Here is a 24,723-nt window from a genome sequence, read left to right on the forward strand (position 1 = left end):
CCCTTGCAGCAAGCCTGAGGGATGTCTTTCATTGATCCAGACGCCAGGCGTGGCCAGGTGACACAGTGTGTCAGGATCAGCTGGTGGGATTCTTGTTGGCGTTGCTTTTACACTTCACTAATGCTTTGTAATATTAGTACAACACTGTTTAGAATGCACATCTGACAGTGGAAAGCTACTAGGGTTGTAACCAGAAATCACACAGGCCTGTCACTAGTGTTCGCAGGCCTAGTGACAGTAGAGCAGGAGAGTGACAGTATTCTGTGCGCTGTGTGTTTGTATGTATGTTTTATGATATCTCGTGTATAAGCACTGGGTTGAGTGTTTGGTCCCCGTGGTCTGATTTGTCCACAAACTTTGGCCATTTTCTTTTTCAGAATTCCATCCATGAAGGACACTAACAATAATTAATTTTCCTAGTTGCTCAACAGTATTATTAGAGCTGCCCTATTCGTTAGGCTCATACTGTGACAAGAGCGGTCAGGATAAAGCAGCTAAAGCGTCTCACTTTGGGGACCTGTGTAACACTGCAGATATTTGTGTGTGTGTGTACAGGGAAGCATTGTTCCTGTGCATTTCTCCAGGTGTGTGTCTTTTCAAGCAGGATAGCTGGAAGTATGCCCCCCAGCACGGACTCACGTGATGACCTTCAGAATAACCTGAAAAACTTCTAAAAGATGTTCACCCGAGGTTTAACACAATATGATCAAGGTACACACTTTATAGGCTAGATTGTAAAGAAAGTTCTTTCAAGTTTTTGGATTCATGCATGACTTCACTGTCCACACCATCCAGAATCAGCAGGACTAGTGAAATGTACTGTGTGTGCAAAGGCATATGGGTAAGGATAGTTATTGCACAAAGATATTTATAGCAAAAAATTGGAAACAATCCAATGTAAAAGTTAGAGATCTACTTGAAATGAATTATGAACAACGTCACACAGTGGAATGTTATGCGACCCTGAAAAAGAACGAATCAGCTCTACATAAAACAACATGGAGTAAACCTCGAATTTTATTCAGTGAGAAAAGCCAGATGTAGAACAGTGTGCATGTATAAAATATGACTCCGTGTGTGTGCAAACACACACACGTTTAAACCTCAAAGACCCCCTATTTGTTGTATATGCACAGAGATACATAGATCTCTGGAGAGAGGCACACAAGCTGACAAGTATTTATTTGACTCAGGAAGAGAACTCAGGAGCTGGGGACAGGCTTAGGAGGGAGACATACTTTTCATTCTAAACACATTTTGGATTTTTGTATCACAAATATGTATTGACTACTGAAAATTTTTAAATGCTGCATAGGAGCTCTTTCTGGAAGCTTCCTATCAGATGCGTTTGACCAGACTGGTGGATTTGGCAGGAAGCCCAGTGTGGGCACTGCTGGAGACCGTGACAAGGGTACATACCAGACCGTCTGTAAGAGGAGGGAAGGAAGGGATAGGTGAGAGAGCTTGTGGGAAAGACTGGAAGGCTCTGGCCAAAGGGAATGGAGAAGGGAGAGGAGGAAACTAATAGAGTTGTTGAAATAGGGAGGATTGGTATATAATGATGCTTTTAATTAAGGGTTGAAACGAGAATGAAAGCAGGTTTGTGGGGAGTGAAATAAAGACATTGTGAATTTGAAATGATGGTGAGATATCCTGTATCCTGTGATGTCTGGGGGCATTGAGAGATGCTTTAAAAACTATTAAAATGGCTTGAAGTACTTTTTTAGTATCATTTTCATGGCTCTTTTAAAATTTAAAATATCTTCTCTATTCCTTCAGTGTGATTATGGTGTAATGGAAAAATTAGGTTTCAGAAATGTTTTAGTTTTGTGGTGACCGGTGCAAAGAAGATAATTGTTTTGTTTTGAAATTTCCCATTACATATGTGCCCTGTACAAAGCAATTTACGGTTATAAACCAGAAGAGCTTGTGTCAGGGGAATGCGGCTAATGCATTGTTCCCATCCCTGGTACAGTCTGAAACTACTAAATGAAAGGCAAAACTTTTAATGTGTCCATTAACTACTACTCACTGCCAATTTACAGTGGAAGTGTGTGTGACAGCCTACATAAATAATTTCTGAAATCACCGTGGTCCTTGTTATTACAATTAATACTAAAAAACCTCCCAGTTTACCATGTACAATGTAATATTTCAAATACAGTGCTATATATGATTGCATATGTTGTCAATATTTGTAATCCAAAGGTGCCTGGTTTGCAATAAATTAAATCATCTTTACTGTAGTAAATTAAATTATTATTATTAATTTTACCAGTACCTGTGCATTTCCTTTCTTGCTTACTTTTAAAGAATGTACAAGTTTTTAGAGGATTGTGATATGACTGTACAGTAGCCCTGATTATTTTTAAGGGGAGAAAAAGCAGCACATGCAGCATTTTCTGCCTGTTTTTCAAGGATGATGTCAGTTTGCAAACTATGTAGAATTATGCAGCTGATTTGTGTGGCCTGCCTTTCAGTTTTGAATTCTTTGACTTATCTTTGATAGCTGTGAAATACGCTTGCTTTATATCGTCAGTCTAAGTGTTAATTGATTTTGGTCTGGTCTTAGGATGCTGATCAGTAATTTTTAGACTTTTTTTAACCAATTTTCATGAACCAAGTATTATTTTTAGTAATAAGATACAGTTATACCTATTATTATATAGCTTCATTCTTTTGAGAATTTTTCCAGGAAATGTTATTTTGTTACTGCTAATCTGATGCTTTCTATATCTCCATTCTTTTATTTTCTGTGGGCATAATTGCTTGGATGACAGTTGAGTTCTTAGAGCGACCTCTGTCCAGTCCCAGCACAGGGGTGCGGTACACTTCAGGCAGGGTCCAGGACCCACAGGAAGGCGGCGGGATGCAGGCCCTGCTCGCCTGGCATCACAGGGGAGAGAGGTGGTGATGTGAAGCTAGAAGAGCTCACTGTCCCCTGTGCTTCTCCTAAGTTTGCAGTTTTAAACAAGTTCAATGTCTTGTCATGTCTCATGCAGGCCAGCTATGTGGAAGCTAAATGAGATAATAATATGTGACCATACTGACAGCAAAGCACTGTGAAAGTGTAAGGTGTGCAGGAGTAAGCCTTCTGTTCACGAACACTGGAGTCCCGCAGTGTCCTGTTTTTAATGAATTGTTAGTTCCTTTGAAGAAAAACTGTTTGCATCTGGGCATCCTAATTGAAATCACGAATGTAATAAGAAAATAGATTACAGGTGTATTTGATTTGCCAGTTCTTGACTACAATATCAAAAGTCATAATTATGTCTGTTTCTTTTTGGGGCATGGCAGGCACACTAATGAACCCCGGTGATGGTCATGTCTAATGCCTGTAACCGTGACTGTCACTTTTATTTGACAAAAGGGACTTTGTAGCAGTGATTACGTCAAGGGTCTGGAGATGAGATTAGCCTGGAATAGCTGGGGTGGGCCCAGTGTGATTGATCCCTGGGTCCTTATCACAGGGAGGGGAGAGGACTTCCAGTCAGAGAGGATGACTCTGGAAGCAGAAGGCTGCAATGAGGCGGGAAGGGGCTGTGAGCCAGGAAATGCAGGCAGCTTCCAGAAGCTGAGAAAGCATGGAAATGGATTCTCCCCTAAAACCTCCAGAAGGAACGCTGCCCTCCAGACACCTTGATGTTAAACTTCTGACCGTCACAACTGTGAGACAACCGCTTGTTATGGCGGCAATAGGAAACTAATGTAAGGAGAACTCACTGAACATGACTATCCATAGTTTGAACTGTAAGAGACGTTTAAGTATATGAAGTATTAAGAGACTTCAGGACGTTTAATACTGACTTGGATCCAAACTGTATTCATCTTCAAAGAAACAGTGGTTTATTATCATGAGTATAAATGATGGAGCACCCCAACAAGTAACACTGAAAGCCTCTCTGGGTAGATTTTCCAAGAGCTTTGTAGTGTTGTTTTTCTAGGGAGAGGAGGGCAGGGAGCAGAATCTGCGGGGGTGGTGGGGGCTTCTTACACAGTTTCTCTGTGTCTTCCTACCTTTGTTTCTCTGGTGAGCTGGGGGCTTCTGGGAAATGACAATTAGGGTCATTACTCGGAAGCAAAGCTTTAAAACAAGATAGTAGCCCCAGGAAGGTATTAAATAGACTGCTTTCTGTCACCTTTTTAAAATATAAATTATATAATGTTGAATTCACCTGCTGACTTGAAAAGTGTTTGGAGTGGATTCTGCCGACTTACGTGTCTTTATTTTATTGTGTTGTTAAACTTATTAATATTTAATATTGTTTATCAAATAGTAGTCAATAAAATTGTGATGTAGACTATTTTATTTTATTTACTTTATTTTTTGAAGATTTTTATTAATATTTAGCTAACATACAATATTATATTAGTTTCAGGTATCCATCATAGTTATTCAACAGTGTAGAGTATTTTCGATTTTTAAATTTAAATACAGGACAGATTTGCTTTTTAGAATGTGAGATCCTCTGGAAATACTGTGTACGTAGTGAGAATTTATAGTTTGAGTTTTGAACTAAATAATACATGCAGATGATCTAGAACTTCTCCTTAGGCAGGAAAATCAGCAGCACTGGGGCGGACTTCCTCGAGTCTGTGACTAATGCCTCCTCTTTATTTTGAGAGCCTGTGGGGACGTTTGACACCTCCTAGTCTACCGTACAGGAGTGCCCACTAAGGTCAGTAGGGATTATTCAGCTAAAATGACTCATCAGTTAGAAGGACGACCAGTCAGCCAAAACCAAAAGTGTGGAATGACTTTGAAAGAGCCTCTTTGACTCGCAGTAAAGGGTTGTATATGTGTTTGTGTATAAATCTAAATATGGCTCCAGACAGACACCTGAGAAGATTTTTAGATCATTTTGAAAGGGAATAGGGGAGACATTAGTTCAACTACCAAGCAAAAAGACTTGGGATCGTGCTCTGCCTGCAGAGTTTCCTCATACATGTCACCCGAAGGGTGATAATGAGGTTTTGCTCGTGTGTAAATTACCTGTCGACCTCAGTGTTATCACTAGTCTATTATTACATCTTTATAAGTTATGTGGCATTGTGGGATTTGTGTTTCAGGTTTCGTGGAAGTCCCCCTCTGTCTCCGTGAGCACTTCGTGCAGATCCCACAGTGTTTACAGCTGGAAAATGTATATTCGTGGTATTGCTTCGGTATGATAAGGTCTCCTCCTAACCTAAGCCTCTGCTGTGTTGTTGATTTAAATTATACTGCCTGTTGAAAAGGCCTGTGGAACTTTCTTTGGTCTTGCTGCCAGGAATACATTTCCTGTGGCATGGTACTTACTCTAGTCTTCTGTTAAAATTCAAGCACCCTTGGGAGAAAATATGCATTAAACCTTTATCATCTGTTAATACCTCAGGGATAAAAATGACTTTTTAGGTCAGTAGTTGTCATCTTAGGAAACAGATGGGGCTTGAGGCAACTGGATGATAAAATAGGGAAATATCGACCGGAAGGTAAAGGAGTCAGAGAGTGTACGTAGGACCTGCCAACTCAACCACCTGCGGGGCCCAGGGGAATGTAAGGGTAGGATGTCGCCCCCTGAAGAAAACAGCCTGAAGCTGCTTGTTCTGTGAGTGAGCACAGCACCTGTCTGATGTGATGGGTTTTAATTTTGTCATGCTGTGGTGGTTTTCTAACACAGCACTCCAGGGTTCACAAGGGATAGCCAAACAAATACATCAGAGACCATCATTTTGTGACTGTGTTACAGATTGTGGGGTGCTATAGGTGGTAGGCTAGTTCAGATTGGTACCACGCAAAGGAATACTGTTGGGGCCCAGGGAGGACCCTGGACACATGGGAGCAGAAGGGTACTGGAAAGGAAGATAGGGAGCCGTAAAGATTAAGAGCCCTTTCTTACATCATTTAGACAAGATCCTGCCTTTACTGCTGGGAAAGTTGGGTGCTTCTACTCCCCTCCGTGGTTGACAGACGGGTGCATCAGAACCCCCTGGGTAGCCTTGCCAAACTACAGATTGCATCTGAAATTGGCCATGTGTGCCCCCAAATGAGATTTTGATTCACCAAGTCTGGTTTGGAGCAGAGGTGGACGTTTTGAAAAAACTCTTGGCTTGATTTCAGGTGCACTCACACGAGTAGCTGTGCTCTTGAGTGTAGAGGTCCCCAGAGTACTCTTTGAAATATGGCAGTATTTCTGCTCTCAAAATAGTCACTTAAGATGCATATCTACGTTGCAGTTTGGCACATTTAGGATGTCTAAGTGATTTATTTCATTCCATAAAGGAAGAAGGAACAAAAAGCAACATACATAATTTACGAGTTGGATATAGGTTTTATGGGGAAGGATGGAAGAGGTATATTAAGACTGAGCAGTTGGCAACTGAAGATAGAGCAAGTCTAGTATTAAAGAGACATCAGCATACCTGATTCAACTTTAGCAAAAGCCCAGTTATGTCCCCTATGTTATAATAAATAGGGACAATAAAAAAATTATTATAGCACAACTAAACTTTCCATTTATCCTACTTTTCTTGAAAGGCTGCTCACTGCATATTAATTTTTATTTCAGTCATGGCAGTTCAGGATTAATTACTAAAGATAACAGTGAGCTTTCTTTAGTAATTAATTCTGAACTGCCATGACTGAAATAAAAATTCATATGCACTGAGTAGCCACATGTCATCAGTTCTGAGGAACTTTAGATTAGAAATAAGAATTTCCTCACAGAAAAAGATGTTAGATGTTTAAAATTATCAGAAAAGATTGCAGGGTTTCCTTCATTGCAGAATCAAAAAGCTAAGTTAAAATGAGAAGCCGTTTATCTCGAATGGTTTAGGCATCATATCTACTAGAGATGGCACGCCCTGCTCCCTGTGCTATGGGAGTCTGATACTCTTAGGTAAGCCTTTCACCAATGACTTATATTCCTGCTTTGGGGAAGGTTAGGTGCAGTGCCATTAAGGGGGAACAAGGGCTCCTGATTTGTTTGTTGATATTTTCCTAATATTGTCTAGGAAGTAGGTCATTATCATTGTTCCTATTTTGGTGGTTTGCTAGTCAGTGACTATTTTGTTGGAAAAACGTCTCCATTTCTGACTTAAGCTCATGTTATTTTTGTCTCTGGACCACACTTACACAAAAAAGACATACACTGCAGAGGAAATCTGTAAACATATACTTAATTTCCATCAGCGCTAGGAAGAATTGTGATGCCAACAGGACTGAGCTTTGGCTTTGTAACGACAGTGAGCTGAATTCTTTACTTGGGTTGTCTCATAACCCACACCAGTGTGGGCCGAGCTGTGAATTACTGTTGGGATGCCCGCATGTGCGAGACCGAGGCTCGGAGAGCCGCAGAGACCTGTCCACAGGTAAGGAAGGATGCTTTTGGCATTCAGGCTGGGGCAGACTGACCCCAGACTTGGGGCTCTGAATCACTCAGCTGTTACATTAGTGGTTCCCCACTGTGAATTTACAGATTAGCAGTTCCCTGTAATTTACTTCTAGGCAGAAACCTCTCTCATCGTTCAAGTTCTAACAGTGTCATGGGGAACCATAAAATACCTGAAGAATACTAGTTAGCAAACTTGGCTGCACTTTGGAGTCACCTGGGAGTTGAAAAAAAAGCAACAGTAGCTAGTAGGTGGGTCCTACCCGCATGTGCTCTGAGTTCACTGGGAGAGCGTGTGGCCCAGGCGCTGGGATTTTTGAAAAATCTCCCAGATGATTCTAATGTGCAGCAGAGTTTGAGAACTCCTGCTTTGGAACAGTACAAATTTTTAAATTGTAAATTGGCATCCTTCTGTTAGTAAAAAATAACAATAATAAGGTTTAAGGTTTTTACGATAGAAATACTACATATTTATTTTAGAAACTGTCCAGACACACCAATAAAAAAATTATAATAAAAAGTATCTGTAATTCCTTCACTAAACGATAACCCGCATAGGATTTGGCCGGGTCTTTTTCTCCTGTGCGTATTTATTTAAATAAATATGTCTTAACCATAGTGTTAGTCCCCTATAGAATTGTATGTAGTTTATGCCGAGTCATCTTCTGTGCCAGGTTGTCTCTGTCATGAGGGCACCTGCTTCACCAGACTGGGAAATTCTTGATTCTTATGTACTTGTAATACTGTTGTTGATTAACCCTTACAGGCCAGTAACTCTCACACTGGGGCAACATCTCTAATGAAGAGTTTGGATGTTATCTGAGGTAGCATTCACGAAAACAAGCCGATCAGATGTCTCTCTTTCTGTCTACTCCGACTTGCAGGACACTTTTTCAGACAAGTGGACCTTGATTTGTTTCCTTGTGTTCTTCCTAGATTTTTAAGGCAAAGACCATATGGTTTGCACCCCTGGGCTCTGGCAGGTAGCACACACTCGGTCAGTGCTGGGGTGCATGGACAGACAGACAGACAGATGTGTCCTGGAGTCTCAGCTGGGAGTGGAGGTTAGAGCTTGAAAAAACTAATTACTGAAGTAAGTTCAGATGCACCTGAAAAATAATTATTTGGAGATGTTGGAGTAGTGGGCAGAGACGATGAGAGGGGGCTGAGGTAAGGATGGACTAGGGGACATTTTAGCCGTAGATTTTTCAAGAAATGTACAAAGCCGTCTATTCCAGGAACATCCTGGCCTTGTCCGCCAAGAGGTCAGTCTTTCCTGGGAATAGCGCCCTCCCCTCACCCCCTCGGTCCTTCCGACTTTCCACCCTGCTCCTCAGAATAGAGAGACGAAGTAGGATATGCTGTCAGAGAAAGAACCAAATCATTTTCCCAGCTCCCCAGATGTTTTCCTGATAAAGATTTGGATGAGAAACCAGTGTGGTGTAATGGGGTTCTGTGAGGATACAATCAGAGCCTGGCAGTTAACACCTGTCATTCCCTTTCCTCCAAAGGTTGGGATTGGGGAAGAATTTAAATACAAGGTGGGGAGAGGGCTCCGCGTTGAAGGCCTGATGAGGGATTACCTTAGAGGGGAAAGGGTCAGTCTGGGAGATCTACAGGTTTGCTGGGCAGCCTTGTTTTCAGTTCAGCACAGACAGCCGCAAACCCAGACATGATTTATGAAGGATCTTATTTTTCATACCCACTTCTTAAAATGTAACTTTATAATCAGTACATTTCCTAAATCAAAATTATTTATAATTGCTTTTTTGGCTCTTCATTTTTTAAAAAATGTGTTACAATCTTTTCTTGCTCATGATTGTCCATTTTAAACAAATTTTTATTAAAAAGGAGAGATTATAAATGTATACGTTTTATGTCATCTGTGTGTAAGATACATGCATGATTTATATTGCTGAAATCCTTTAGAACTGAGGCATTATGTAGTTCCAAAAGTGACAAGAAAAATGAGAAACTATTTTTCTATCTTTCTCCCTTTTTATTGAATTCTTGGTGACTTTTAAAGAATAGAAAGGTGTTAAATATAGTTAGAACCATCAGACATCTTGCCTTACTTAGAATTAAACAAAAAACAAAATTAAAGAATAAAATAGCAAACCTGATTTATTTATCTGAATAATGTTTGTCTCACTATAACATCGTAATGAAAGACAGGGAATTCTTACAATTACGTCATGCAGTATAGCTGAATGAATAAATGGATGGATGGATGGATGGATGGATGATGGATGGATGGATGGATGGATGGATGGATGGATGGATGATGGATGGATGGATGGATGGATGGATGAATGGATGGATGGATGGATGGAATGCTAGAGGCAATATTTCTTCAGGTAAATAGAAGATGTGTTCAGATCAGTGAAACTTGGAGATTTCTAGAGTGCCGTGCCAGTCATCACAGACTAGGAGTGTATTAGGATTTAATGGTATCTCTTTTTTGCATTTGATGAGCTGTCCCAGAAAAACATTTTGAAGAAATAAAGCATCCATTTGGCTCGTAAGTAATGAGAGAGGCACTGCCCTCTACATTAACTATTTATTCATGAAGAGAAGAAACCAACTGCTAATAAGCTTTATGCAAAGAGGGCAGGGGAAAACAGAAGGAAATATAAAGGGCTGGCTCTGTTCAATTTCATGTGCCATTAACAAGCACCCACAGCCGAAGGGCTGGCGCGTGCTCCCTGTGATTCTGGCCGGCTGTATTTAAGTAGCAGTGGCTGTCAGATGTATCAAAGGTCTCTTGGTTAAGGAAGGCTTGTGTAGCCTTAAACTAATGACAAATGAAAGGAGGCAGTGATTGGTGAGTAGCTAAGATTCAGTTGACCTCTATAGCTTTGAATAATGGACTTATTTTCTAAGAAAAGCAGTAGTGATTGAGGCTTACTAGTTTACTCCTTTTGGGTAGGGTTCCCCCCCTTTTTTTTTTTTTAAGATGATTATTGCGTTTTCATGACTTGCAAAATCTGCTCTATAATGCAATATGTAGGTTATCACTTGATCAAATGGCGTTTCACCTGAGAAAATGTATTTGCTATATAAATGAGTATGTAATTTATGATTTGGATATCATTTCTGGGTGGGGACGTAACATTCTGCTCTTCTTCCACAAGTAAACAGTCCCTTCTTTGCAGTAAATGCTCAGGACTTAGCAACTTAAAGATTACAACCAGAATACTGTATTCGTACAAAAAATAGAGCTTCTTTCCGGTCAGTCCAGAATCTTACTTTGAATTACCTTTAGTGCTATAACAGCATAAAGTTTTCATACTTTTGCTTTAAGATTCTTAATGTAACTTTGCCTTCTTTATTGACATGAAAAAAGATGAAAGTCACAATTATTTTTTCCCCTTAAAGCCAAGTAAATGAGTTTTATGCTAATTCTTTCTCCTTCTCTCACTAAAAAGTGGGACAGTGGAATTCTATGCAATTAGAAAAAATCCTTCAAGTAAATGCTATTAAAATAGGAATGGAAATACATAAACCCAACATTATTTAATAACAGTATTCTTGATACCATTGTAAACCAATTATAAAATCATTTAATAGTTTGTTTGATTTTTAATTTTTTAAAAAAATTCCATATTGATAGCTTTGTATTAATTCTAAGCTTACTATGAATTACTTTTGAAGTATATTTAAAATCAGTTTTCAAGATACATTTTATGAAATAAGAATGCATTGTTTATTTGGGTTTGTAGGCATACAGGGCTAAAAAGCCTGATAAGCAATGAGATAAAAAAAACAAGGAATGATTCCTTAGAATTTTTCTTTCGTAGACCACATGCATCACCCTCCTTGTCAGATAAATGAACTCATTTACATTACAGAGACTCTTATTTTCTTCCTCAAGGAAACAAGGACTCAGAGACTAGAAATGGAAATACCATGTAAGATATTAGGTTTTGCAATCCTCTCTCTTGTTGGTTGTTAACAATCATTAGATTAAATTATCCCTTTCAGATAATCACTCCATTCAGAAGACTAATGCTATGTGCTGAGAACAGAAAGGAGATGGAGGACTGGATCAGCTCACTGAAGTCTGTACAGACCAGAGAACCTTATGAGGCAAAGTACCATTTCTTCTGTCTTCTCGTGTTCTTAGAGAATCAGTAAATGTTAACCAAAGAGTTAAAGCTGTATTCTGCCAAAACAAGTATGTCTGGATTCATTCAGCAACTTGTTTAAACCTAATACCGACTTTTTTTTTTTTTTACTTAAAGTATTTTAGTTTTATAAATTACGGATTTGAAATTTTAATCCTAACCGCCTGCATTCCAAATGTTCAGCATCTGCCGCCTTGCCCTCTTGTTTGGCAAATCTGTGCTAATGTGTCGTTTCCAGGTGGCCCAGTTCAACGTGGAACATTTCTCAGGGACGCACAACTGGTACGCCTGCTCCCATGCCCGACCCACTTTCTGCAATGTTTGCCGAGAGAGTCTTTCTGGAGTCACGTCCCATGGCCTGTCCTGCGAAGGTACTGTGGCTTCGCACATGTCTGTGTTCTCCCTCGGCGTTGAGCAGATAGTAAACATGCTGCCCTTGGTCCTTTGGAGAAGTGAGTGCAGGAAAGCATTTCCCCAGGGTGGAAGCAGGAGCTGAGAGCATCTCAGCAGGAACACTGTGTTTGCGTTGTATTGTAGTTTTCAGTGGAGCTCTGCACACCTAGGACTGTCTCTGGAAATACGTTGGCTCAGGAAATGATCACCTAAAATCATTTGAAAGGAAGTGTAAATCAAAATGTAGCTTTTCACTCCTGAAGAACTAGTAACTAGGAATAAAAGAATTCTTTAGACTTTGTGTATCGTTCTCTTTTTCTAGTATTATTTTTCCGTTCTGATGGAGAACAAAACTTTCTGCAAGGACAGTATATATATTCTGGCAGAATTTCCGATTGTTACTTACATTTCATTGTTTTAAATGTTTTCTTTTATTTCATTTACGTTTAATTTAAACTGATGCCATCCTTTTCAGTTTCTTTAAAGTTTTGTAAAAAATAAGGCCTATGCTGTAGTTTTCATTACAGGATTTGTGGGTTATATTTGAATCTAAGAGCAGTGACCACTTAAAGGAAATACATTAATAATTGCCAAGAGAAAATTCATGATTTCTTTAGATTTACTTAATTTCATGCCTCAGTGGTCATACTTTTTGGTGTACTACTTTTTGGACTATATATAATACTATTACTAGCTTTTTTCTCTGATACAGAAAATTCTTAAGTAATTTTGGATATGACTTATGATTAAATAAAATAGAAATAGAGCTACAGTTTTCATTTCCTTTATATGATAAGATCTGAGATGTGTCCTTATTTCAGCTGCTTAATATGGTATAGCACAGTGGTAAGAACAGAGCTCTGCACTTGAACCCTCTGGATTCCACTCCCACTTCCAGCATCATAAACTTTGACCAGCAGAAGTAGTTTAACTCTGTCAGACTTTCATCTCTTTATCTGTAAAATGGGCATAAAAGTCATTTACAGCTCACAGAACACTGTGGAAATTCAATGAGAGAATGCGTACAATAAAACCGCTTTTCTAGCCAAGTACGTTGTCGAAATTTTAACTGTGCGCTCTAAGAAATTTATCAAGTAAATTGCATCATGGCCTAATGCATTAAAATTCATGGAAATGAACATTTAGAGGAGGCATTAAACATTTTTTAGATGTAAAGAATGATTCCAAACAAAGATATTATTGGCCTTTATGACTTGAATGATAATCTTAAAGGAGTCCTATAGCTCTGAGTAACTCCTGCTGGGTCTGTAATATTATGTGGTATTTTGTATCTTAACCACTGTTGAACATATAAAGATTCAACATGATAAAGACTGAATGACTATTGCAGTAAGAAACATCGTAATTTTGTCACATGTCAGTATATTTTTTAAGTCCTGGAATTTTAAAATCATGGCTTTACAGGTCAGGGAAAACTGCTTTATTTCAGAATAATTTGTTTGGAGAAATTTATTTGTTCCCTAACAAAATTAAGGGGTCTATTAATCATTTCTATTTCTGTTTCTTAGTGACTATAATTACAGTCTGGTTCATTGTTGTTGTTATTAGTAGTAGTAGTGTCAGTAAGCAACTTTGCAGTTCTCAAGACTCGTTTCATAAAGTACTTTATTATCACAAATTTGTGATTTTTATTTTTAATGAGCTGTTTGATTTTTAATGGCAAACTTTTCAAAAGGCCATGAAATTATACCTTGTTGCCCTCTTTTACTTCCTTCTTTGAAAACAGTTATCCAAAACTGTTGAAAACAGCTGTTGACCATTAATATCAAGTACTTATTTGTACTTAAAAAGCAGCCTGAAGATTGTGTTGCAGAGAAACCTAAAACTAGGACCACACTTTTGAGAAACAGATAAAAAAGGCCTGGAGACACTAAGTAACCAGTTTTAAAATAGTCCCCATGTACTGGAGCCACAGTCTGCTAAAACGGTTTTTCAAACTAAACTTACTTCCTATAGTGTCCTTTCTTTACACTTTCTTTTTTTACACTTTTTTTACACTTTCTTTACACTTTACACTTTCTTTATCAGCAATAAAATTCAATTGAAAATTGTTGTATTCTTTCTGAAGTCTGTGCTAGAGTCACAAGTCATCTATCACAAAAATAGTCCAACTTCCAGGAAAGAATTTGTCACTGTACACAAAAGAGCAGGCAATTGAAACGCTTCCAGTGTCTATAGACTAATATTTTTCAAGGAAGAACCAGATTGATTCTTCCTTGAAATATATTCATTCATGGTATCTGAAGCATTTTGAACATTAGGCTATAGAAATCTTAGTTATTCGACCTGACCCTTTTGTTTCCATGTTACATCAAATTGGGTTTGTTTAAAAAGAATGGTGTGTAACCCATCATTTCAAGTTTATTAATGACTTTGTGTTAGAAATTCCAAAATCATGTGAAAAGGAGCCATCTTACATTTAGAATTTAAGCAACAGTTACCTTATTATATTTCCACGGACGTGATCTCTACTTTTAAATATTTATCTGAAAAATCGGAAACTTGGGTAACATCAGTATCCACTAACATGGATAATTTATTCAACAGTTATTCAAAACTGTTGAAAACAGTTATTGACCATTAATATCAAGTACTTATTTGTACTTAAAAAGCAGCCTGAAGATTGTGTTGCAGAGAAACCTAAAACTAGGACCACACTTTTGAGAAACAGATAAAAAAGGATAAAGTCCTTAGAAGGATAAAGTAAGCTTATTCATAAAGTTCTGATTTTCATTAAGCAAGGGTTAATTTTCACATAATCTGTGGTTTACTTGTTTTTCATATATGTGCTGCTGTTTCCTCTTATTTCTCTCTTTTTTTTTTGACTTCATATTTGTATATATTGTGAAACAATTCCCAGTGTAAGTCTAATTAATGTGTGTCACCACACAGTTACAGAAATTTTTTTGCTTGTGAGGAGAACTTTTAAGATTCATTGTCTTCAGAACTTTCAAATATGCAGTACAGTATTATTAACTATAGTCACAATGCTGAACGTTATATCCCTGTGACTTGCTTATTTTATAACTGCAGGTTTGTACCTTTTGACCCCCTTCACTCATATCGCCCCTTTGGGCAAGCACCAGTCTGTTCTCTATTAGTTTGGTTGGGTGTTTTTTTTCAATTATTTTATTCCACATGTAAGTGAGATCAGACAGTATTTGTCTTTCTCTGTCTGACTTATTTCACTTAGCATATTGCCCTCAATGTCCATCCCTGTTGTCTCAAATGACAAGGTTTCATTCTTTTTTTATGACTGAATAATATTCCATTGTATATATGTGCCACATTTTCCTTATATTCATTCATCCGTTGATGAACACTTAGGTTGTTGCCATGTCTTAGCTGTTGTAAATAATGTTGCAGTCAACATGGAGGTGCAGAAGGACACCTTTTCTAAGTAGTGTTTTCATTTTCTACAGATAAATACCCAGAAGTGGGATTGCTCTATCACATGGTAGTTCTATTTTTAATTTTTTGAGGAACCTCCACACTGTTTTCATAGTGGCTGCACCAGTTTGCATTCCCACCAACAGTAAACAAGGGTTCCCTTTTCTCCACTTCCTCACTAACACTTGTCACTTTTTGGTTTTTTGCTAACACCCATTCCAACAGGTGTGAAATGGTATCTCATTGTGGTTTTAATTGGCATTTTCCTGATGTTTAGTGATGTTGCGAACTTTTTCATGTACCTGTTGGCTATTTGTATGTCTTATTTGGAAAACTGTCTCTTAAGATCCTCTGCCCATTTTTTAATTGGATTTTTTGGGTTTTTTTGCTATTGAGTTATGTGAGTTTTTTATATTTTGGATGTTAACCTTTTATCAGATACATGATTTGCATTTATTTCTCCCAGTAGGTTTATTATTTCTCTCAGTAGGTTAAATTTTCATTTTGTTGATTGTTTCCTTTGCTGTGCAGAAGCTTTATAATTTGATGTGGTCCCTCTTGAAGTTTACACCTATGCCTTTTTCTAGTAGTTTTATGGTTTCAGGTCTCACATTTAAGTCCTTAATCCAGTTTGAGTTAATTTTTGTATATGGTATAATATAGTAGTCCAATTTCATTGTTTTGCATGTGGATATTTAGTTTCCTCAATACAATTTATTGAAAAGACTGTCCTTTCCCCATTGTATGTATATTCTTGGTACCTTTGTCGTAAATCAGTTGACCATATATGGTTGGGTGTATTTCTGGGCTCTCTGTTCTGTTACTCTCTGTGTCTGTTTTAATGACAATACCATACAGTTTTAATTACTGTCGCTTTGTACTATAGTTTGAAATCAGGGAGTGTGATGCCTCCAGCTTTGTTCTTTCTCAAGCTTGCTTTGGCTATTGAGGGTCTTTTGTGGTTCCATGTAAATGTTAGACGCGTTTGTTCTAGTTCTGTGGAAAATGCTGTTGGAATTTTGATAGGCGTTGCATTGAATGTCTACATTGCTTTGGGTAGTATAAATATTTTAACAATGTTAATTCTTCCACTCCATCAGCACAGAATATCTTTTCATTTATTTATGTTTTCTTCAGTTTCTTTCATTGATGTCTTATAGTTTTCACTGTCTCTTTTTTTTCCCATAGGTTCCTTTATGATTCTTTGGCTGGGGAGAGTTAGTGATGCATGTAGTGGGACATCACTTCATCATTTCATTCCTCTACATTATAATGTAGTCATCCCAACAAAGTACTTTCAAAGGACACTGCCATCTTTGTGACCCTTATCAGCCTGTTTCCCATGATGCCTGGATAGTTTCTTGACATACTTGCAATTTAAAACTCCTTTGAATTTTCTTGTTCTTTATCTTAATGGTATTCTGAAGCTTTTTATTTTAAGTCTCAGAAGGGTTAAACTTGTTGGATTTTTCACAAGTAAAACACATTTACGTAATCAGCGCTTAGATTAAGAAATAGGCTATTACCTCTGTCTTAGTGAACTTTATTTCTCTCTCTCCCTCTCTCTGTCTCTCTCTGTCTCTGTGTGTATGTTGTCGCTTTGTCCTCAAGAACTAAATTCTTTTGTATTTATTTCCTTTCTTTTTTCTTTTATGACTAAGTAGATTCTCTCTAAGTAGCAATCTATAGCTTTATAAAAGTGCTTCATAGGTACGTAGCCATATTTGCTTTATAGAATGTCATTACTATTGTTGAAAGTAATTTAAACTTTTTAAAATATTGTCTTCTTTCTATCGCCCCTTTTAAAATGTCATGCTGTGATTTCCTTTTATCGCTGGTCCAGAAGTACACACTCATTTAAAAATGGTTTCCTTTTGTTTTTGGGTTTTTTTTAGTGTGTAAATTCAAGGCTCACAAAAGGTGTGCAGTGAGGGCAACAAATAACTGCAAGTGGACGACGCTGGCCTCCGTTGGGAAGGACATCATAGAAGACGAGGATGGAGTAAGCCCTGTTCCATCTCTGAGCTCCTCCGAGCACCTCCTCTCTCTTATTTTCTGCCCAGTGGAAAATAATGGCAGCGAGTTAAGCAGGAGTATTTACTGTTAGCCTTAAATGGAAGAAGTTGGCTAAATACAAGTTTTTATTTTCAATTAGATCCTCCATAGGTTCCTTCAGCTCTTGAATTTGGAGGGAAATGTGAATACGGCTTACGAGGGTCATGCTGGGCTGCTGTTGCAGACCCTCACCCCACAAGATAAGATGTTCTTTAAGGCTTTGGTCATATTGTTTACTTTCAGATTGTGGGGCCTCCTGTCATCAGTGCCCTCCACCCCTCAAAACCTTGCCTGCATTGCAGCTGGCATTCAGATCTCTGATACACTGCCCATCTCTGTGATAATGCCTTATGTGTCTTTCTCGTGTCAGGGAGACTGCAGATCCTGAAGGGTAGGGATTTCACCTTATCTTTGTATCTCCGCAGTGCTTGGGGCATAGTAGCTGCTCAGTAAACATAGGGTACATGAGTGATTGCCATGAATGATACCTATTGATTCCATAGAGTAAGGAATAACTATGTACCTTCCCTGGGGTCAGGATGGTGTCCTCCACCATCTTTAATCTGACTGTCCTTTGTTCCTACTGCACAGGTGGCTATGCCTCACCAGTGGCTGGAGGGCAACTTGCCCGTGAGTGCCAAATGTGCTGTCTGTGACAAAACGTGCGGCAGCGTCCTCCGTCTGCAAGATTGGAAATGCCTCTGGTGTAAAACGATGGTGAGAGCCCTTTACAATCAGCTTTAGTTCATATCGTTTTCATCTCAGAGCCTGGTGGCACGCACACCCCTGGTAATGTTCAGCTTTTTCCAGGTGTCCTCCTTGCCATCTGGTTACTTTTCAGATACACTTTTTGTACTATTTATTGTTACCTATTTCCTTTGTCTAAAGACCTTTTTTCCCACAGCTTTATTATTTTTCATTATGCTTTAGTCACGTGCAGCGGTTTGCTATTTTCAGGCCTGTTTTCCTACCTGTTGCATAGAGAAGGCCACCAAATTCTGACTGACATGCAAAATGTAACTTTGCTTCAATCCCGTGTGTGTTCTCTGGCAGACAGAATGCCGAGTCCAGTAGTCGTGTGCTGAGCTCGGCATTTGAGTAAATATTGTACAACTGTCTGGCAAGTGCAAGACTGCACGTGGGCCACTCGGTATGCAGAGGGGCACTCAGGCCACTCCAACCAAGCGTGGCGTGGGGGCTAAAGGATAATGGCGTGAGGGGACAATAGCTGTGCAGGCTTGTCTTAGCACCCGGGGGTGCTGTCCAACTACGACCGTGATTACCTTGCATTGGGCCTGATTTGTTTGTCTTGTTTTGAGTCCTGGATATTAGCCCCCCCCACCCCCAGAAAAGGTGGCAAAACTATGGCTTTTGGTAAGTATGGTGTCGATCAGCAAATGTAAGAGATGTGAGTGTGACATGTTGATTTCATGGGATTGATTCCATAGGCCAGAGAGGAAAATACATCCTGTAATATTTTTGTCAGCCCTAGATGTGTCATCTGTATTTCCTGTTCACTTTGAAATCCAACATGGTTCTCGTCCTCATACGTTTGTTATTCTTCATCTGTTGCCACTTTTATTAACCAGAGGTGTTATTTTTTATTCCTCTTATCCTATTTAATACAATACAGACTCTCTCTCTTTGGAGTTTTGGTGCAAGCCCAACCTCTAAAACCCTCTTTTGCCATTCCTCATTTTAAAGGAGTGCTCCCTAAACAAGATTGAAATTTTCATCCCACCTAAGTTTTCTTTTCTGGGGGACAACCAGTGATGTATGCACTTACTGCTCTCTTTTTAGTCTACATTTACTGAAGTCTAATTCTCTACGTTGAGAATTTCAGCTGTTCTTTTGTAGCTTTTTAAAAAGAAAGCAGATCGAGTGTGATGAAGTATTTTAGAAAGGTTTTATTTAAGTTGTCTTTACCTGTAATATCTAGGTTTCTACTTGCATTTAGTCAGTAGTTTTAAACATTACTAACTTTAGCAGTTGCAGTAAATTAATGTTTTTTACTCGCTCACTCTACTCAACCCCGCCTTTAAAATTTTTGACAAATAGAAATATTATTACAAATTACAGAAGGGGGCATTCTGGAATGTCTTTTCACTGTTTTCCTGGCAACCTTAAATGTCACTTTGTTATGAAATCATTCCTACCCCACCCAGTGTCAGTTAGACATGCAGGTTTCTGAGCTCCTATCGCCTTTTTATATCCCTCTTAGTTTCTTCTTCCTATGCACTGCCATTTATCTATTTACATATTACGTTGCCTTTAAAATATGAATTTCTAACAGCAGAATATTTAGTGTCGAAACACAGTCATCTAGTTAAAAACAAAACAAGACCAAACTGCAGTTCCACAACCCTAATGAGTTAGCATCTAATTTGTCCAGCTATTGCCTGCTCTCTGGACATAGTTTTACCTTTTCTGTAAAAGTAGTGAGGATGCAATTATATCTTCCACTTTTCTTACTTAACATTGTTATATTTTTCAGTTTTGCTCTATCATTCTCATGTTTTTTATTTCTATCTGAATGCTTATTTTTCTACAATCTATTTGGATTGTTAATTATTATAAATCATATTGAGAAACTTTCCAAAAGTAGGTCACCAGCAGAACAAGAATCACTATTAAATTTCAGTTATTTTTCTCAAAACTTTGGATAAATGTTTAATTAATATGCCAGATTTCTAAAAGGACTAATGGAATAACGCCATATTAAATAAGTGTTTTAGGAAGTGTCTGCTTTTACTAGTTAAAACATTTAAAGGTTCTGGAGGTGAGGAGATACGTAGGATCATTACAGAAAGAGCAGACACATAACAGATTTTATTTATTTTCATTAAATTCTATAAGAATTTTCTAAGGCAGATGTCATCAGTTTTGTTTTTTCAGTGGATTATGATGTCAATGCATATGAGTAAGCGTCTCTTCCTCTCTCCTTCCCTCCTCTGCACTCCTTTTTCTTCTCTTCCTCTCTCAGGCATTCATTCACTGTCTGCTCCTTGCCTGAGACAGTCATGCAAATAGGCTACACAGACCCCATCAGATACCCATCCCTAAAGTAGTCAGACCATTTCTTAGGGGCATATGTATCGTGCCATTAAAATAATTTATGAGTTACTGAACGTTTTGTGATGCAGTTGATTCTCAGTTACCCATTTCTTAGATACAGTTTATAACGTAACTAAATGTTGATTTGTTTTTATGATTCTTAAAAGTTTACTTGTCTGTTATTAGGTACACACTGCCTGCAAGGATTTGTATCATCCTGTGTGTCCACTTGGCCAATGTAAAGTGTCTATCATACCTCCCATTGCACTAAACAGCACCGATTCTGACGGTAGGTAGCAGTACAATCGCGTAAGTATGTATATTCCTGGTATAGTGAATGGTCACATGGACATTTATTTCCCCGGAATAAATAGAGCTGTAACTGGTTGTTCTTATCAATTTTTACCTAATGATTCCATTTAAATTGCTGAACTGTACATTTAATTTTTAAAAAAAGCATTTTAAAATTAAAGTCTAACATAGTTTTTAACACATTGGTGGAATTTCTGTGTATAAGACTTTTAGACTTTACATTTCAACAAATAAGATCATTATTCTGTACCGAAATGCAATCCAGAACGGTTAATTTTTTATAAGTGTTTTTTTCCCCCTCCATAATTGAAACTGCCTGTTAGCATAGCTCTTGTTTAGAAATCTGTTTTCCTATAGTTTCACTGCAGGAATTTATATCGCTGTAAGTTTATCCATTTTTTCCAGAATCTTACAACTTAGCTGTAAGCACTGTGGGACCTGTTCACAGCACTGGTTTTGGAAGGAATAGTTTCCTTCTAAGCAAACCATATAACGAAAGGCTTTTACCATATACTAATGTTTTGCATTGATAACGTACCTTATGATTTTCAAACTTTTATATAAATTATGCCAATATATCTCATAGATATAAGGATAGCCTCAAAAAATGTGATTTTTTTTTAAAACTGTGCTATTAAGAGCCTCCACCCCCCCTCCCCCAAGCCCTGATACATCAAGATTTTGTTGTTTATTATAAATTTTAAAGTATTTGCTCTAATAACTACATGGAGTAGTTAACTAATAACTACAAGGAGTAGTTAAAATATTTTATAATACTGGATATGAACACATGAATTCTTTGACAAATGAGAATGTATTGACTGCAATTGGTTTTTCTTACAATTAAGTGTTAAGGCAGGTGGTCTTACCTCTCATTACCTATGGTGAATATTTTTACCATCTTTGGTATGAGTTTTCATTAGAAAGCGTATTTTAAATGCTAAGTTCTATATTCTTAGTATGTAAATAATAAACCTATCTCCATTTGGGGAGCTAAATTGTAACTTATCATTAAAGTATGAACAGAGGTCTTTATTTTTTATCAGTTTCTCTCTTTTTCTCTGAATTTTTGTTAATAGTTTGAGAAAACTGTACTTACTGATTTTGTCCTGTGTTTTGTTTTTTTTACAGGTTTTTGTAGAGCAACATTTTCATTCTGTGTTAGTCCTCTATTGGTTTTTGTCAATTCTAAGAGTGGAGATAATCAAGGTGTAAAGTTCCTTCGTCGATTTAAACAGTTACTAAATCCTGCTCAGGTGTTTGATTTAATGAATGGAGGTCCCTATTTAGGGTAATTGATTATTGATAAATCTCATTTAAATGAAATGTAGACTGAGAGTGAAATATGTCTGTATGTCTGGCTTTTAAGTTCATGAAAATTGTAGATTCATCTGGACAATTCTGTGTTGGTCTTCCCACTCCTCCCTTTGTTAAAGTTCTGATTATAAATTTTGATATTGTATAACTTCTTTATGTGCTGAAAACTCCAAAATTTGTTGAGAAAATATTTTCGACTATCTCTTGCATCAAACAAGCACTCACAGTGTGCTTAGCTCTAAGAAAAATAAACTTGTGTAAATATAGAAATGCAAAATAACTTCAGAAAATGATTTACATGGCAGGCTAGCATTAATTTATGTATAATACAAACAATCAATTATTTAACCAAAGCACAGATATTATCATGGGTCTCGGGTCAGTTCTTCAAGGATTTCATATAAATGGCAAAGAAATTCTTTTGTCGATTGTTTGTTTCAGCTTTCTGCTCTGTCATATAACAAAAAAAAATCAGAAAAATAAATACATAGTATTTTCAGTGAGAAAATAGATGCCGTGAGGCACTTTTAATACCTTTTTAGTGTATTTGTACAATTTTTATTGAAGGGGTGATACTGTGCCATTTGAACCAGGGCCCTACAATGTCTCTCTGACTTACTTATGCCAAGTCAGCTTTTCTCTAGGGCTCCACTGTCACCTGAAAGCATGAACACAAAAGTAGGAATGGGTATTTTTCATGTGGGTCCTGGCATTTCCTTATGTGGTCTTCTTCTCCCCTTTGTCTCTTACGTGACTGGTTAGCTTTGTCTCTCTTTGTAGTACATCTGCTTTATAATCCTTCACAGTTCCAGTATCTTCTGTCCTTGACATTCATTTTTCCCTACCCATTCTCTAAGATTCCAAGGAACTCCCTTTGCGAAACTTCGGGATGGTCTGTATAACATATTTTTTAGATTTCCCACAATACTGGAGGTATACAAAAGTACATTCTGGAGGTAGGATGTGTCAAAAGTGGAGATGAAGGAAGGCAGAGTAAAAAGATGGATGTGGCAATAGGAGAGGAGGAGAAGCAGCTGCCGGGGAGTCCTAAAAGTGGTCCCTTGGCACGATCTGGTGGGTCTCTTTAGGAACTGCCTCCAGTGTCCCATCAGTGCCCGAGTTCCCCTCTCTGGTCTGTAATCTGCTCAAGGAAACAACATAGCCCTGTAATAAGAGGAGAAGAAAATCACTACTTTCACCATCTTGTATCATTTCCCTTTGATTCTCTTTCCTGGATCCTTCTGCTTCTTTTTTGTTTTCTCATTTTTCACTTCCCTTTCCTCCCAATTTTATCTCCATTCATACTCACAGTCCACTTTCCCATTTATGATTAAGAGGTTTTCCTGAGTTAAAATTACACACAAATCAATCTTATAGGATAATTAACTTATAAGCATTCTTACATTTAATCTAGACATGAATACCAATAAATACAGAATAACAAAGGAGTGGGGGAAAGTGAATTTGATTGATTGATATTACACTAAAATACTTTTTACTTTCAGTTTAAGATTATTCCAGAAGTTTGACAATTTCCGGATTCTTGTTTGTGGAGGAGATGGAAGTGTAGGTTGGGTGTTGTCTGAAATTGATAAGCTCAACTTGAATAAACAGGCAAGTACTGATTCTTTTCATTGCTAGCTAACAGGACTGTCTACTAACCGGCTGACCAGAAACGTGGAGAGCTGCGATAGCCTCTATTGCTCCACCTGTCTGAGGTCCGCCTGTTGTGCTGTCTTTCAGTGTCAGCTGGGTGTATTGCCGTTGGGTACAGGAAACGACCTTGCCCGGGTCCTCGGCTGGGGAGCCTCCTACGATGATGACACCCAACTTCCCCAGATACTAGAGAAGCTGGAACGAGCCAGCACCAAAATGTTGGACAGGTAAACGTGAACTCTCTCCTAAACCTGGTTTGAAAATGGCACACTGAAATCAGGTTTTGACGATTTAAATGTCACTGAGTGGAAGCCACTTGTCCTCTCTCCCACCCCTGCGGCCTAGGACAGAGCCCAGCCCAGAACAGATACTCAATAAATACCTTTTTTGAGTGAATGAATGAAGTGGAACAAAAACTGAGAAACCTAGTCTAGTGAAGCTGTTATTTTCACAAGAAAAAGCTATGTTGATACTAACTACCTTTAATTGCTGTTTGGGTCAGAAGAAAGCTTTAATAGTTAATTTGGGGAGGGGAGCTTTTGATGAGTATCGTCTTGTGGTTTCATTAAAGCTAAAAGAGACCTATAAACGTCAGATTTGTTAGAATATCTCTTCTTAATTATGCATATTAAGAATGAATGGTACCAACAAAGAACTAAATACTGAAAACACAATTTTTTCCCAGGAACAGGGAAGTATTAAGAAAATAGCTTCATGTGAAGGAACTGTCACTGTGGTTATGCTGTCCTTGATCACAACTCGTCACTGCTTTCTCTCTAAGTGCCCCACGTATAAAAAAGAAATCCCATTGTGTGTACCCTGAGTATTATGGAGGGGATATTTAGAATTTGGGGATAGGGAAAGTGAGACGCAGTAAGCTGTAACCTCCCCACCCCCAAAAGAGAAGACAAATGTCAAAATATCATTACAAACTTGCTACCATGAATCAAAACAACTTTGATAGGATTAGTCGTCTGTGAAACTCTTCCCGAAAATAACAGAATCTCATCCGGGAGCCACCAATCTAAAAT

General features: G+C 38.1%; 1 protein-coding gene across 6 annotated transcripts in view; it reads left to right on the forward strand.

Moving 5' to 3' along the window:
* Positions 1-24,723, forward strand: part of DGKH (diacylglycerol kinase eta) — a 164,304-nt gene that overhangs the window by 87,153 nt on the left and 52,428 nt on the right. For all 6 annotated transcript variants that reach the window (XM_081046611.1, XM_081046613.1, XM_081046610.1 and 3 more), the window contains exons 5-12: positions 11,352-11,456; positions 11,733-11,865; positions 17,194-17,300; positions 17,945-18,070; positions 20,594-20,696; positions 21,851-22,010; positions 23,542-23,650; positions 23,780-23,919. In XM_081046611.1, coding sequence (XP_080902737.1) covers positions 11,352-11,456; positions 11,733-11,865; positions 17,194-17,300; positions 17,945-18,070; positions 20,594-20,696; positions 21,851-22,010; positions 23,542-23,650; positions 23,780-23,919 — 983 coding nt within the window. The remainder of the gene's footprint in view (positions 1-11,351; positions 11,457-11,732; positions 11,866-17,193; positions 17,301-17,944; positions 18,071-20,593; positions 20,697-21,850; positions 22,011-23,541; positions 23,651-23,779; positions 23,920-24,723) is intronic.

Source organism: Rhinolophus hipposideros, assembly GCF_964194185.1.
Source record: "Rhinolophus hipposideros genome assembly, chromosome: 4".
NCBI lineage: Eukaryota > Metazoa > Chordata > Mammalia > Chiroptera > Rhinolophidae > Rhinolophus > Rhinolophus hipposideros.